This window comes from Polyodon spathula, chromosome 3, assembly GCF_017654505.1.
Source record: "Polyodon spathula isolate WHYD16114869_AA chromosome 3, ASM1765450v1, whole genome shotgun sequence".
NCBI classification, from domain to species: Eukaryota; Metazoa; Chordata; class Actinopteri; order Acipenseriformes; family Polyodontidae; genus Polyodon; species Polyodon spathula.
Genome location: NC_054536.1, coordinates 73,762,460 through 73,777,681, shown reverse-complemented (window position 1 = coordinate 73,777,681; position 15,222 = coordinate 73,762,460). Strand labels below are relative to the sequence as shown.

The 15,222-nt window shown below is 37.5% G+C and overlaps 1 protein-coding gene across 5 annotated transcripts in view; it reads right to left on the bottom strand.

Moving 5' to 3' along the window:
* The window catches only part of LOC121313400 (extracellular sulfatase Sulf-1-like), an 89,557-nt gene that overhangs the window by 34,784 nt on the left and 39,551 nt on the right, over positions 1-15,222 (bottom strand). For all 5 annotated transcript variants that reach the window (XM_041245890.1, XM_041245892.1, XM_041245893.1 and 2 more), the window contains exons 2-5: positions 8,649-8,887; positions 5,523-5,762; positions 4,571-4,722; positions 180-349 (exon numbers count right to left, since the gene is read on the bottom strand). In XM_041245890.1, coding sequence (XP_041101824.1) covers positions 180-349; positions 4,571-4,722; positions 5,523-5,762; positions 8,649-8,820 — 734 coding nt within the window. In that variant the 5' untranslated portion in view covers positions 8,821-8,887. The remainder of the gene's footprint in view (positions 1-179; positions 350-4,570; positions 4,723-5,522; positions 5,763-8,648; positions 8,888-15,222) is intronic.

The window sequence follows — 15,222 nt, the reverse complement described above, 5'->3', positions numbered from 1 at the left end:
TTATGCTTCCATGTATTTTCAGTTTTCCTATACAGAAACAAAGTAAATGTCATACGCTGGCAGCAGCAGAAAGAGGCAATGAAGTGAGCTTCAAGAGAAAGCAATCCATCCACCTTCCTGCCTGGAACTGTAGCAGCAGTTAATGCTACGGAGTTCTGAAAGGAGCTGTTTGTACTCACATGTGCTGGGAGGCATTGGGGAAGTGCTCTGAGAACTGTGGAGCCGAGTCCTCTGGTCCGTGTGGGGCGGCATGGCTGATGACCATCATTACCGGTCTGTGAGGGTAGATCCGTTTGGAGATTCTGAAGTAATTAATGCTGTCGTTGGTAATTAAATCTGTGAAATAATCCTATATTGAAGACAAAAAAAAAAAAAAAAAAAATCAACATTCCCCTTAATAAAACAAGATCAATTAAATGTACTGCTGTCCTATCCAGCTGCTAAATGACTAGCATATACTGTATACTATTAGGTGCATAAAGGCAATGTTTAAAATCAATCAGTGTACACTTATAAGATACAGTGCCAAGAAAAAGTTTGTGAACCCCTTAGGATTTTCACATATTTCAAACCTAAAATGTTATTAGATCTTAATCTAAGTCCTAATAATAGATAAAGATAACCTGATTAAACAAATGACACAAAACATGATACTTTTTCAACATTTATTTATCCACAAATGATTCAACATTCAAGCAGCATTGACTTCAACTAAGCAATTCCTGTAACTGTTGGTCAGTCTCTCACAACAGTTTTGATGAATTTTGGTCCATTCCTCCTTACAGAACTGCTTCAACTCGATGACATTTGAGAGCTTCCTTGCATGGACAGCTCGCTTAAGGTCATGCCACAACATTTTGATAGTGTTTATAACTAGGCCATTTTAAAACGCGGAATTTCTTCTTCTGCAGCCATTCATTTGTACATCTGCTTGTATGTTTAGGATCATTGTCTTGCTGCATGACCCACTTTCAGTTCAGTTTCAGCTCACGGGTGGATGGCCTGACATTCTTCTGATTTTCTGGTTTGTTCTTGGAGAGATTTTGGTAGGACGACCGCTCCTGTAGACTGACTGTCTAACAGTGGATTGGTGGATCCGCAAATCCTTAGAAATGGCTTTGTAACCCTTTCTAGACTGATGAGCATCAATAACTGCTTTTCTGAGGTCCTGAGAGATATATTTTGATCGTGGCATGACGTGTTTCCACACACCTGCATGGTGAAGACCAAACTCACAAAGTTTCTGATCTTTATATAGGGTGGGGCTTCCCAAACTCACCCCTGAAGATGTACCTAATTATTTAAACACCTGATTTTAATTATCCCCTTAATTGAGCAGATAAAACCAGGGGTTCACTTCCTTTTTCACATACCCTGAATCTTAATTACTCATTGTTTGTCTAATTCATATATCATTTTGTTTCAAAAGACATGGAATTGGTTAATATAAACCCTACTGGATATTTAATAAAAGACTGGTTTTTATTCAAGAAGTCTATCATGGAAAAACTATGGAATTTCCATAATTATCATTGGGGTTCACAAACTTTTTTCTCGGCACTGTATATGATGAATCAAATGCAAGTTCTGTAAATTAGTGACCCTCCAAGTATTAACTCATCCAGTGACAGACCACTGGACATATCATCCTGCAATTGGGGCTCCTGATGTAAAAATGGGGTTGCTGTAGAACAGTGGTACTCAACTTTGGCCCTTGAGATCCAATCCAGTCCAGGTTTTTACTCCACACAGGTTCTAATGTAGTTAATTGAAGCTGCTAAGAGGCAATTATCTAATTTAGAACCTGCTTGGAATAAACAGCAGGACTGGAATGGATCTCAAGGGCCAGAGTTGAGTACCGCTGCTGTAGAAGATAATAAGTATCATTATATTTTTTCCAGAAAGTACGTGCTACATATTTTGAGAAAAACAAGTGTATTACAGTTGAAGGAAGTCTAGCCCCTGTGGACAGAGCTAGGGAGTGGGAGCTAGTCCAGGGATCGAGCACATTAATCCACAGCCTTAATCTTCCTGTCCCTCAGTCCCAAACAGGTTTAAACTGAATAATACATCTTATTTTCACAAAATCATGACCAAACATTAAACGAAAAAAACAAAAACATTCACATTGATGGTGTATCATTTAAGAACTAGTTCATGAGCCAGTACTCAGAGGCAGCTAACGTTGCAAAAATGAATGACAACAGAAAAGGAAACTTGGGCAAGATTTCAAACAGAAACATCTGCGATTCCTTGCTATCTCTCCAAATCTGCACTTAAAAGGGTTTTAGAGCGAGTCAGCCTATAAGAAAGTGCTGGTGGTGTAAGCAATTTCAAGCACTCGTAGGCATGACTAATTCCATGTTGAGGATCCAGTGCTCCAGCACAGCTACAAAGGCAACACCTAAGGCCCAGACTTCACGTCGCATGTCAACCAGATGTGGCCTTTCTCACTCTAAACCATACCCCTGCAGGCATATCATTCTCAGAAATTAATACTGTAATTAGGTGCTTGGGCAATTGTTTATAGGATTGGTAATGACCTTGGCACCCCAGGGCTTCACTTTCTAAAAATGTTTAGCTCCTAAAGTGCTGAAAATAAATGATGATATTCACTAGAGCTAAAGGTGAGCTTTTATGTGTTGGAAGCACAAGGAGCAATTGTGAATAATAAAAAAAAATAATCAAAAAAACCCTCATTCATGGTTTTATGAAATAAAGCATCTGAGCATCTGAATATAGGGCATTACACAATATTATATATATATATTATATATATATATATATAATATATATATATATATATATATATATATATGACATTATGAGAGTGTCTAAAAACATTGGTCCTTGAAAATTCCAGGTGTAGGCTGACCTCCTGTTTACATACAAACACTGTAGATCCTGTACAGACAGTACAGATGTGTGTACATCTGTATCTCTCTGCATCTTCAAAGCTTGGCTGGAATTTCTTTCTGGGCATTTAAAGCAATTACTTCAACTCTTCTTCAGCTGGTTGGCTGGAATTTGTTAACTTAAGGTTATAACAGGAAACATCCTAGAAGAATTTGCAAACAACTTCTGCTGACAGAATTGCAGAAATCAACATGTTTGACACTCATTTCTTTCAGCAAATACAAAGAAAATCCCGTCTTGCTGTACAGTAAAACAGCCCCAAATAAAAACCTAAAGCATCAGCTAGCTAGTAATTTAAGGATTTATATTTCAATGTTCCCTAAATATGAAATACTAAAAATCAACTCATGTGTCCTATTCCAACTTTCTGGAACATTTAAACACCCAGTATCATAGTTTAAACTTCACAGTGTTGGACATACATTCTGTTTAAATAATAAACCATTTTACCTTACACAAAAACGCTTTCCTGCTGTGTTTTGCCATTCTGCAGTTTTCCCATTTCGGAGAGACCTGTCTCCTTGTTGGTTTAAATGAGTGAATTCTTTATACATTTTCAGTGTTAATTACAAATAACAATGACCTTTTTTAAAAAAAAAAAACACTGCAGGAATCAAGATTTATCTGCTCATCGCAATAGAAGTAACTGGTCATTCAAATACTGCCTTTCATGCTTGTTATAAACATTTGCAAATAATTTATTAAGCGGTGCATTTTCAAGACCACAGCACAGAATAAAAGTATATAGGCAAAATAAAACATAAGACATTGTCTAGTCAACACATGCACCAGTCAAAGCGACAGTGTTTATAATGCTGTAGCTCTAATAATAATAGCAATACAAATTAATATTTTTGAAAAATGTGAAATGCTGTTCTTATTTTCTTTCAGGAGCCACCTAACTGTGGGACACTGCAGATTGAAGTAACTGATCTTCAGGTGTTTTTTTTTTTTTTTTATCAATACTATTAAACACAGAATATTAGAAAGTGTGTAGAAAACAGAGGTGTGCAAATTAGTTTTTTTTTCTGTGTGCAAATATTATAAATTATTTTACCTAAAGTTCCAATCCCCTGTCCTGACAGAACTACTGTACTCAGATATATGCTGCAATACTGTAAGTAATTCTGTGAACCAGAGCTGCAGTGAAGCAGATCACCTTGGCAGGTGTCCCGGAACAACAGAGCGAGCATGACGTGCTGCTATTCAACATTTCATTAACAAGGATCTCTCGCCAGCCTCAGATCCTGAGTTTGACAAAACAGTTCAAAACATTTTTTTCCTGTTTAATGGAAAACAGTACTTTCGAAACTCTTCCAGTACATGGAAACAGTCAGTAACACTGACACTGTCTTATAGAAATCTCTCCCATATGGGTGTGTTTCTTTATGCTCAATTTACAATGCTGTCACTGGGGAAGCTTGGGATTTTAACCGAATAGGAAAAAAAGATTAAAAAAAAGATACTCATTTCCTAAACTGGCTTTCTCTCAAATTCATAAAAATGGGAAAATACTGAAACAAAGAAGTTTAATTGAATATTACTTACTGCATAAACACACACATTCATTGCAGCTGTCATGTTCATAATTCATTGTATTACACACAAACCACGAACACAGTACATGCTGTATATATTTTAAAAACACAATTACCTTGGCGTAATCGGATCCATGCTTTTCCTTGTAGCCGTTCCGACAGACGGTGTAATTATAAAAGCGGGAATTTTTTATCAGCCCAACCCATTCCCGCCACCCTGGTGGAATGTAGCTACCATTGTATTCATTGAGGTATTTTCCAAAGAAAGCTGAAAAATCAAGGTGGAGGTATAAGATTGTCTTGAACTATAGTACCCACTATACCTCATGTTAGATACACAGCTGAGCCTTATCCTGTCTTCTAGATACCACAAACCCTGTTTATATTTTTTCCAATGACACCCGGCTTTGTTTCTTGCCCCCAGCCTGCCTTACTGCAGTCTGTTATTACAAGCAGCTCCTTTACCCTCTCTAAAGACAGAAACCTCTGGACCCTATGCCAATTATATTTTTTCTTGTTCCCCACCACTTCGGCTGGCTGCCAACCCACCCCAAGAACTAAATGTAGACATAGCTATCAGCTACAAAGCCACAGCCAGGGTTCAAACCCACAACCTCCTAAAGAAACCAGAAGGGAGATTGGTTTATCAGATTGACAGAAGGTCAGGAGAATGGGAACATCTTTCTTCATAAAGTATAATTGCAAACAAATGGGTCTGATTTCTTACTTCACATTTGTAGAGATAGAAACAGGTAGAGTACAGGTTCCCCTGTGGGCCACTTAAGAGTAAATGGGGAAAGTTACTTTAACTGGTTATGTAATTAATCCAGGCAAGGCCCAGGTACTATACCTTTAAACTTTTAATCATTAACTGCACACTTATAATACAATAAAGTCCACAACAAAATGAATTAAAAAGTAAGATGTTTAATGTTTCCAAGTGAATTAAAAAACAAAAGAACAATCACACCTTAGTAGAGGGAATAACACAAATTCTTCAAAAATTATAAGCGGTAAAACAAAAAATGTATCCTCGTCAGAACCCATCAAGGTGTTATCAATGCTTACCTGTTCTGTAGCCTGTGTTGTTGAGGTACACAGCGAAGGACCGGGGCTCGTGCTGGGCCTGCCATGAAGGAGAAGAGCAGTTCTCGTTGTTGGTGTACGTGTTGTGATTGTGGACATACTTCCCTGTCAAAATGGAGGACCGTGAAGGACAACACATTGGTGTGCTTACGAAGGCGTTTGTGAAAGACGCACCTCCCTGTTCCATTATTTTCCTAGTTTTGTTCATCACCTGCATAGAGCCTTAAAAAACAAAAAGTAGATTTTATAGATCTACGTTGCAAAATACTGTTTGTGCAAGAGCTTAACAAGCTGTGATTTGTTTTCTATATGGCTTTCTCCCCCGTTGTGGCCTGGGAGAAGAGAATAACTAAATTCAGAGGATCTATGGTGGCTCTCTTATTGTTGTCGCAGGGGCACACATTTGTAATCTCAGATGCAGCAAGCAAGGTGAGTTGACTACCTTGTTTTATGTAATTTTATGTTCAATCGTGTGTTGACTAGATGCAGAGTTTTGAAGTCTTGGTCCTGGGCGACCCCTGTGTCTGCTTGTTTTCATTCCAACTGAGTTCTCAATTACTTAACTGAACCCTTAAATGAACTGTTTGTTAGCTTAATTAGACCATTTTAATTGTTTTCAGCTTTTTAACAGTTGGAGATTTCAGGTTAACTACACAAGCTAACTTCAAGTAACTTGAAATCAGTAACTTTTTAGGACCTGAGAACAAGTAAAATGGTTTAATTAAGCACATTATTAGTTCAATTAAGGATTTGATTAAGTAATTGGGAATTCAGTTGAAATGAAAACCAGCAGACACAGGGGTCCCCCAGGACCAGGACTGGGAAACCCTGGACTAGAGAAACAAGCATAGCAGACTTTTACAGTAAGTCATACACATTCAGTAACTTTTACAGTAAGTCATACACATTCAACCCTACAAAAGTGTAAGGTCTTTATGGGTCTACAGTGCACTCTGGGCTGGTTTCTTAAAGAGGAATGTGTGTTTTGATGAAATTAAAGTATTCCAGGATAAAAAAGACATGCTATTATGGCTTTTTCTACGGTTCTCATTTTAGGTCAATCATTGTGAGTTTGCTGACAACAGGTAATTTACTTAATAAAACATATTTTTGTATGCCAATAGCCTCCCCCAAAGCTACTTTACAATGAGAAAGCTCCCATCAAATAGGGAGAAATGTATGCTAATCTCATAATGAAGGTTACACCATTATTAGGTCTTTAGTTTTTCAAAGGCAAATGGCCCTTTGAAGATCACTGTAGACCTTTCAGTATGGGTATTTCTTACAGAACATGACCTCACAAAGTATTTCATACTCTGCCAGCAAAACCTGCATTATAAATAATAAACCAAATACAGTGGCCCATTCTAGAAAATGACTGAGATCTTAACCCCAGCAATGCCTATTAAATTCTAACACAATTCTGTGATTTTATATTAGCCAATATATTTGACAAATTCAGAGTGAAAACAATGGAGGTTGCAATAGAAAACAAAGAAACCAGCCCATAATCACATGCACTGTATAATGTTCCATGTATTCATATGCACTAATTGTTATTGTACTGTAAAATGAACAGTTAGATGGTACACCACAAGGTGACCAATTTCAAATGTCTTCCATATTTTATTATTATACACGTTTTGCATGTCTTAAAATCCCTAAATAAAACAGCAATATACTGGCAATACAATTCACTTCTAAATGTCGTCTTAATATTTGTTTTGGACTTTTTTCATGATACACTTTACTACTATTTTAAATGACAGTTTGGACAAATCTATCATACAATACAAAAAGGCAATCTCACTAAATATGTGTTGTTTAAAATAACATCAGACAGCCCAAAGTACAATAAAATAAATAAATAAATGCATTTTATTCCTCCTAAAATAGCTCAAGACTGCCAAAAAAGGATGTCTATTTACAGTAAATTTGATTGGTAAATATGATCACTAATCATCTTTCCATAATGCATATGTACAACTCACAGTAACTGATACTTTAACCTTGACATTCTGTGTTCTTCCCCAAAACCCTGGTGGGGCTGAAACACGAATGAAGCCTGACACGGCAACATTGTCAAAAGTCTGTAATGTTTCCACAGACTACAATAACAGCTTGTGTTCATTCAAGAAGCATAAAAAAATATAAAGTTCCGACTGTCATTCTGCACATTGTCACGAGAAAAATCAAATTATTTTATCATATAACCCTTTATATATTTATGTAAACATCTGGCATGCACATGTTCCTGCAATTAGGTGTCAAGGCTATAACATTTTCATAACACATTTGATGTCACACTTTTTTATTTGGTTGCAGGCAGAGATGGTAAGCCTTCAAAAGGAATGCCAGCAATGTGAACTACAACGTGGCAATACTAAAAAAAAAAAAAACAACTGTCTATAACTGGGGCTTACTTGCGAATATTTATTTCTAATATTTGCATCAAAGTGTTTTGCTTTGCTCCACTGAGATATATATATATATATATATATATATATATATATATATATATATATATATATATATATATATATATATATATATTGTAGCATCTAGCACCCCCTGCAGTACTGGACAATAATGACTTGCACACTATGAAGATGATTGCCAGCCCAGGGGTCCAATGAGTGTTTCCCGTGGCTGATTCTGGGTGGCGATTAGGAGAATAACTCCTAAGGCGCAGAGAGTTAGGGCCAGAGTTCTTAGAGACAGGGTTTGGAGAGTCACAGTATATGCTATTAGAGGAGGTCACTCTGCTGTACACTAATTGAGGGAATAAAAGAGTTACTAAATTAAAAGTAATGTGGTCCCAATCTCATTATTGCCCTGATGACCAGAACGCATCTATATATATATATATATATATACACACATTCCCGCAAGCCGCTTGCCATGTCACCACAAGCGAAATTATCACCAAGTTCGCCATGGTGCCGAAGGCTTTGAAAAATGTACTTGTGTAAGACTGCCCCTTCAACGTGTTGTGGTAGAGGAATCAATACAGACTGTTGGGTTTTAGCTTGAATACGTAACATATGCATGCCACAAACGTTTGTCAGCCTGAAAAAAACAAAAAAAGGAAATGACAAATTGACTTACCAAGCTCGACATCCTGGTCGTCAGTGAGGATCAGGATAATGTTGGGTCTGATGTTGCGTCTGTCCCGCTGCATGCGCCCTTTCAGCCCCTGTCCTCTTGTTGTTGATCCATCACATCTTTGCAATTCAATAATGAACAGAACCAGAAAAAAGGCAAAACAGAGATACTTCATTGTGGCAGGTCTGATGCCACCCAACTATCCCTCGGATGTAATCGGTAACTGGAGTTTTGATGTTAGTCTGGAGAACGAGAAAAACAATAGAGAAAAAAATAGAGAAATAAAAAGCCAATAAATATAACTATAACAAAAGCATTTTCATTTGAATTGTGAGGCTGCAGTTAAGATGCGGAGGTAAATGTGTATATAACAGTGTGTTCCTTATTTTTGGTTTAAGTGGACCAAAACGCAGACTCCTGCTGAAACCTATTAACCACACTCTTCCATAAAATCAGTAACATCTGCTGTCTAAAGGATGTTAGAAGTCAAATCTAAATGTAGAAATTGTTTCTTAAAACTGGCTTTTAATCAGATTTATATTATTAATTACTATTAAAACTGTCTTCACACAGATCTCAGAAAAAACATACTGCTGCCACACTTTAAAAAAAAATGAAAAAAAGCAACGCCAGCTCACCTTAATCAAAAAACACAAACATTTTCAAGAGAGAAACTAAGACATGGAGTCCTGCAGGTCAGTCACTCACCGCCTAGGTTACATCAAATAGTCTCTACTCAAATGCTCCAGCTTCCTCAGCACTCACTTTAAAAAGTGACATTTTGACAAACTGAAAGATTAGTGAAAGCTCTTTACTGTGACTTGTCTATCAACAGCCCTGTAAGTATCAGCTAGTGTAATGCAGATAACCCCTAGCTGGCTATCTTACTCCCAGAAGCTCTGCTCTCCCCAGACACCACAGAAAGCCTATTAGAGCCCTGTCAGTAAATGCCTCATGGCCGTGAACCCTGGTGGAAACACCACAGGGTCTAGGGGGTGGGGGGTTATGTTGCATAAATCCAACCCTGTAATTGCTAATGATGGATTTGTCATGAAACTTAAACTTAGCCTGCATTCCTTGACATTTTCAGCAATATTCCAACCACAGGCATACAAACTAACTATAGCTATATAACTTGTCTCCCCTCCTCTTTAGAATTAAATACATATGGTGATATCCAGTTGCAATAAAATATTTTAAACAAAGTAAAGGCTGTATAATCAATTCGTCATCATCCTTACATTACTAATTATGGAAAATGAGCATGGGGATTGCATCCCACTGCTCTTTATTATAATTTAATGAGATTCATCAAAAAGACAGGCCTCCCACACCTGAGACTTTTTCTTAGAAAGGCCAAGAGAGAAATAGAAATGAACATTGCTAAGGGAGCTAAAACCAATTCCAAAATGTTTTTCCAATATTTCAACAGCAAGAGAACATTCAAAGAGGAGATTATTTAAGAGATACAAATGGCAAAATCATAGAGGAAGAAAAAAAAATAGCAAATATGTTAAATGATTACTTTTCACAAGTTTTTACAAAGGAAGATACTGACAACATGCCCCACATGTCATCCAGTTCCTATCCAGTTTTAAATAACTTTAGCATAACTGAGGCAGAAGTGTTAAAGGGACTAGGAGCTCTTAAAATAAACAAATCCCCTGGGCCGGATGAGATCCTCCCAGTAGTACTCAAAGAAATGAAAGAAGTAATTTACAAACCGCTAACCAAGATCATGCAGCAGTCTCTTGACACAGGGGTGGTACCGACAGACTGGAAAATTGCAAACGTAATACCGATCCACAAAAAGGGAAACAAAACTGAACCAGGTAACTACAGACCAGTAAGCCTGACTTCTATTATATGCAAACTTATGGAAACTATAATAAGATTGGAAAATTACCTATATGGTAACAGGGTACTGGGATCAACATGGTTTTAGGAAAGGGAGATCGTGCCTAACTAACTTGCTTGATTTTTTTGAGGCTGCAACATCGATAATGGATAATTGCAAAGCATATGACATGGTTTATTTAGATTTCCAGAAAGCTTTTGACAAAGTCCCGCACAAAAGATTAATTCTCAAACTGAACGCAGTTGGGATTCAAGGAAACACATGTACATGGATTAGGGAGTGGTTAACATGTAGAAAACAGAAAGTACTGATTAGAGGAAAAACCTCAGAATGGAGTGTGGTAACCAGCGGTGTACCACAGGGATCAGTATTAGGTCCTCTGCTATTCCTAATCTACATTAATGATTTAGATTCTGGTATAGTAAGCAAACTTGTTAAATTTGCAGACGACACAAAAGTAGGAGGAGTGGCAAACACTGTTGCAGCAGCAAAGGTCATTCAAAATGATCTAGACAAGATTCAGAACTGGGCAGACACATGGCAAATGACATTTAATAGAGAAAAGTGTAAGGTACTGCACGCAGGAAATAAAAATGTACATTATAAATATCATATGGGAGATATTGAAATTGGAGAAGGAATCTCTGAAAAAGACCTAGGAGTTTTTGTTGACTCAGAAATGTCTTCATCTAGACAATGTGGGGAAGCTATAAAAAAGGCTAACAAGATTACGGATACATTGTGAAAAGTGTTGAATTTAAATCAAGGGAAGTAATGTTAAAACTGTACAATGCACTTGTAAGACCTCATCTTGAATATTGTGTGCAGTTCTGGTCACCTCGCTATAAAAAAGATATTGCTGCTCTAGAAAGAGTGCAAAGAAGAGCGACCAGAATTATTCCGGGCTTAAAAGGCATGTCATATGCAGACAGGCTAAAAGAATTGAATCTGTTCAGTCTTGAACAAAGAAGACTACGTGGCGACCTAATTCAAGCATTCAAAATTCTAAAAGGTATTGACAGTGTCGACCCAAGGGACTTTTTCAGCCTGAAAAAAGAAACAAGGACCAGGGGTCACAAATGGAGATTAGAAAAAGGGGCATTCAGAACAGAAAATAGGAGACACTTTTTTACACAGAGAATTGTGAGGGTCTGGAATCAACTCCCCAGTAATGTTGTTGAAGCTGACACCCTGGGATCCTTCAAGAAGCTGCTTGATGAGATTTTGGGATCAATAAGCTACTAACAACCAAACGAGCAAGATGGGCCGAATGGCCTCCTCTCGTTTGTAAACTTTCTTATGTTCTTATGTTCTTATGTTCTTACTATTTAGCCATTTATACTGAGTACCAGATGAGCGAGCATGACTAATTGGAATATAAAAAGGTCATCATCGGGAGAAAAAACTCAACAAGCTTAGCAGCTGCAATGCATATTTTAAAGAAATGATACATAGCTGAAAGAACACTGTGTGTCTCGCCAGGTTGCTGCATATACCTAGTAATGCCAGGATCTGATTCGCAGCACAAACTGCACAGCCGTGGACTCTTTCGCAGTACAAAGCTACCTCTTCATTATGCAGATCACTGCTGCATTGTTACTGATCTGATAGTCAATCTGACCTTGATAGACATCCCACTGCAGGTGTCCTTAACACAAGGAAGGGTGCTTAAAGCTGGCTCAAGCAATAGCTCTTGTTACAGTATGCCACTGGATTTTAGTTTTTAAAAAATCAATTACAGAAATAAGCTATGGAAATCAGCAGCAATTACAGTCCTGAAGCAAGATGTTGGGTTTCTGTATTTCTCCTGTATGAACATTTTTAAGTTCCTGTGGACTGAAAACCAGACAACGTCAGATCTTCCTGTTCAGTCAACCTGACTACACTGAGCAAACACTGGCACTGTTAGAATAAATCCCTGCATTATAAAATGGCCAGTTGCAGACATACTCAGCTCAGTCTGGACCCCCAAGCTTTTTATATATATATATATATATATATATATATATATATATATATATATATATATATATACAGTGCTACCCCGTTATAATGTGGCTGTCAGGGTCCATATGACCATGTTATTTGTCTTTGGCCTTATAAAGGATATTGGCAGTTTTGTTCCCGAAATTATTTCAATGGCCAAATTAATATTATAGTGTACCATTGAAAATGAAGGTATAATATAAGGCACATATAATTTGCAGGTACTCAAATCAACAGTTTATTGGGATGATTATTTCTGGCCCCTGTCAGCCTGGGCCACACCAAAAACAACAAACAGTCTTGCAAATTCACACAGCACCTTGTCTGACTCAGCTGTCAGCTCTGTCCCCACCTACTCGGACGTCAATCAATCACGGCTGAGGCAAGCTTACCGCTTCCCTGCTTATACGCACGCACACGCACATGCACGGACACACGTTCTGTAGACCAGTAGTGTAACAGTATAAATCCCTGGTTTTTCCAATATATACAGTATAATAGAAACTGCTATTCCACCAGTTTAAACTTTACACCACTCTTATTTAAATTGTATCTTTTTTATAATAAATGTTGGAAACTGTAAATAAATAACACAGAATCCAAGGACGTTTGTACACACTTGTATTGTTTTGTACTTGTTTTGTAACATTAATGGACACTTTGATTGCTTTATAAGTACTGTATGTCCCAGTTTCAACTTAAATGGGTTTAAATACGATAATATAAAACAATAAAACCCAACCTTTGTGAGTCAAGTCGCATTACGGGGAAATGGGAGCTAGAACCTTACCGTGTTACAACCGATTCCACACTATAACGGGTTACGTTATAACTAGGTAGCACTTATATATTATATACACAAGTTTAAATACCAGTCAACCGTGGTGTGCTACAACAATCTGCAGTGTCAAAAGGTTTGATGAACAGCAAACTTTATATTATAATACAAATGCAATAATACATAACAGGTTAGGAAAATAATTAAATCAAACCTGCCAGCAAAGGTTTGATTAACATCCTTGAACTTCAATTGTTCATTCACTACTTCTGAAGTCCTATTTCCTACTAAAATCTGCCCTCCCCGCACACCCGGGTCTCCAGCTGCAGTAGGAAATGAAGTGAACAAAGCATTGTCGGGGGAGAGAAGAATGTGGTGTTTATATAGGATGCTGTGAGGGAATTTAGTGGTGTCCCAAAAGGCATCAAAACCGATTTCAATATGAAAGCACAACAACTAAAAAAAATCATTCATTAATTCACCATCTTTTAAACCTCCCACAGCAATATTAACCCCCCAGTATATGTAACCATGACATATTGAAAATACACAAAGCTACTGTAGTAGAGTCCTGCATCTTTTTGGGTACCCGCAGATGTCCCACAAAAGCGGGTCAGGTTCAGGTCAGAATGTAAACTTTTGTGGTTCGGGTGCGGGTCAAAAAAATTTGAATCACCAAAAACATTTTCTGTCCTTTCACAGTGGCACTGAAACCATTTTTAAAGTGAGGGTGCTGAAAGCCATTGAACAAAACTGTAACCGCTGTATACGATGGAAACCATGCAAAGCCAGGGCATCCCTAGTTCCAACGCCCTTGTCCTTTCACTGTAGTCACCTGTAACCCTTTCCCAAATAATGTATTAGGAGGTAAATGTATCAATATTTCCCGCACTAAAACAGGAGGCGATTAAGGAGAAGTCAGCCGACCAAGCAGTGTTCTCGGTTTGCATTTCTGCTGGTTTGATACATCGCATGATTCTTTTATCACATCTGCTTGGTGATATTAAAAATGCCTGTGGACGAGGTGGGTAATAGTTTGCGAGGTAAATCATAAGTGTGGAATTCTTTTGGAATCATAGCAAATGAAAATAATGAACATTTGACTAGATTCTTGTAAAACCTGTCATAATGTTTTTTGTGAACAACACCCACAAAACTGGTACATCTCTGTGAAAGCACAGGTGTAGCAACTTCAACTGATGGCATGAAAGGAAAATGCAGGTATTTTATAGTAAAGGAAGTAGAGACAGTTAATATGTTACAATGTTAAAATATATCCGGACCACTAGAGCAGGGGTTTCCAAACTTTCCCAACTCACGACCCATCTGAGTAGCCAGTTTTCTGGGACCCATGCCCAGTGAGATAGTGTGACAAAGCATATACATACAGTACCAACCAAAAAAGTGCAGCAATATAAAGTAAGAACAAAGGTTTCAAAATCACTTATTTACACAAAATGAAATAATTATCATAATAGTAACTCTAGTACCTTTCTCAAGTAAAACAGAAAAGCTACCAGCACAAATACAAAACGTCTGTCTCTAAAACGCACTTCGTCTGCATACTACATACACTCTTCTTTCCTGCTTTTGCTGCAGGTACAACCTTGTACTTTCAGCACGGAGAATCTGCAATGAATGAATGGCAATCAATGACTGATGATGATTGCAATTGCAGATGATTTATGAATTGTGACGGGCGCTCAGGGCTCGATGACTGTGTTGGACACTCAGGGCCAGAGTGAAAGATAAATTTGGCCGGAGGATTCATCCGTGGGTGCCCGATGGCTAGAAAGAAAGAAATAAAGAAAGAAAGAAATGCTATGTGTGAACTGTACTCGGTATGACTTGGATTAAAATACAAAACATCACTTTTAAAAAATGTATTTAAATCCACTAATAGCAATAACGTTTAGTTTAATTATGCACATAAGTAGTATTAAATATATATTTAC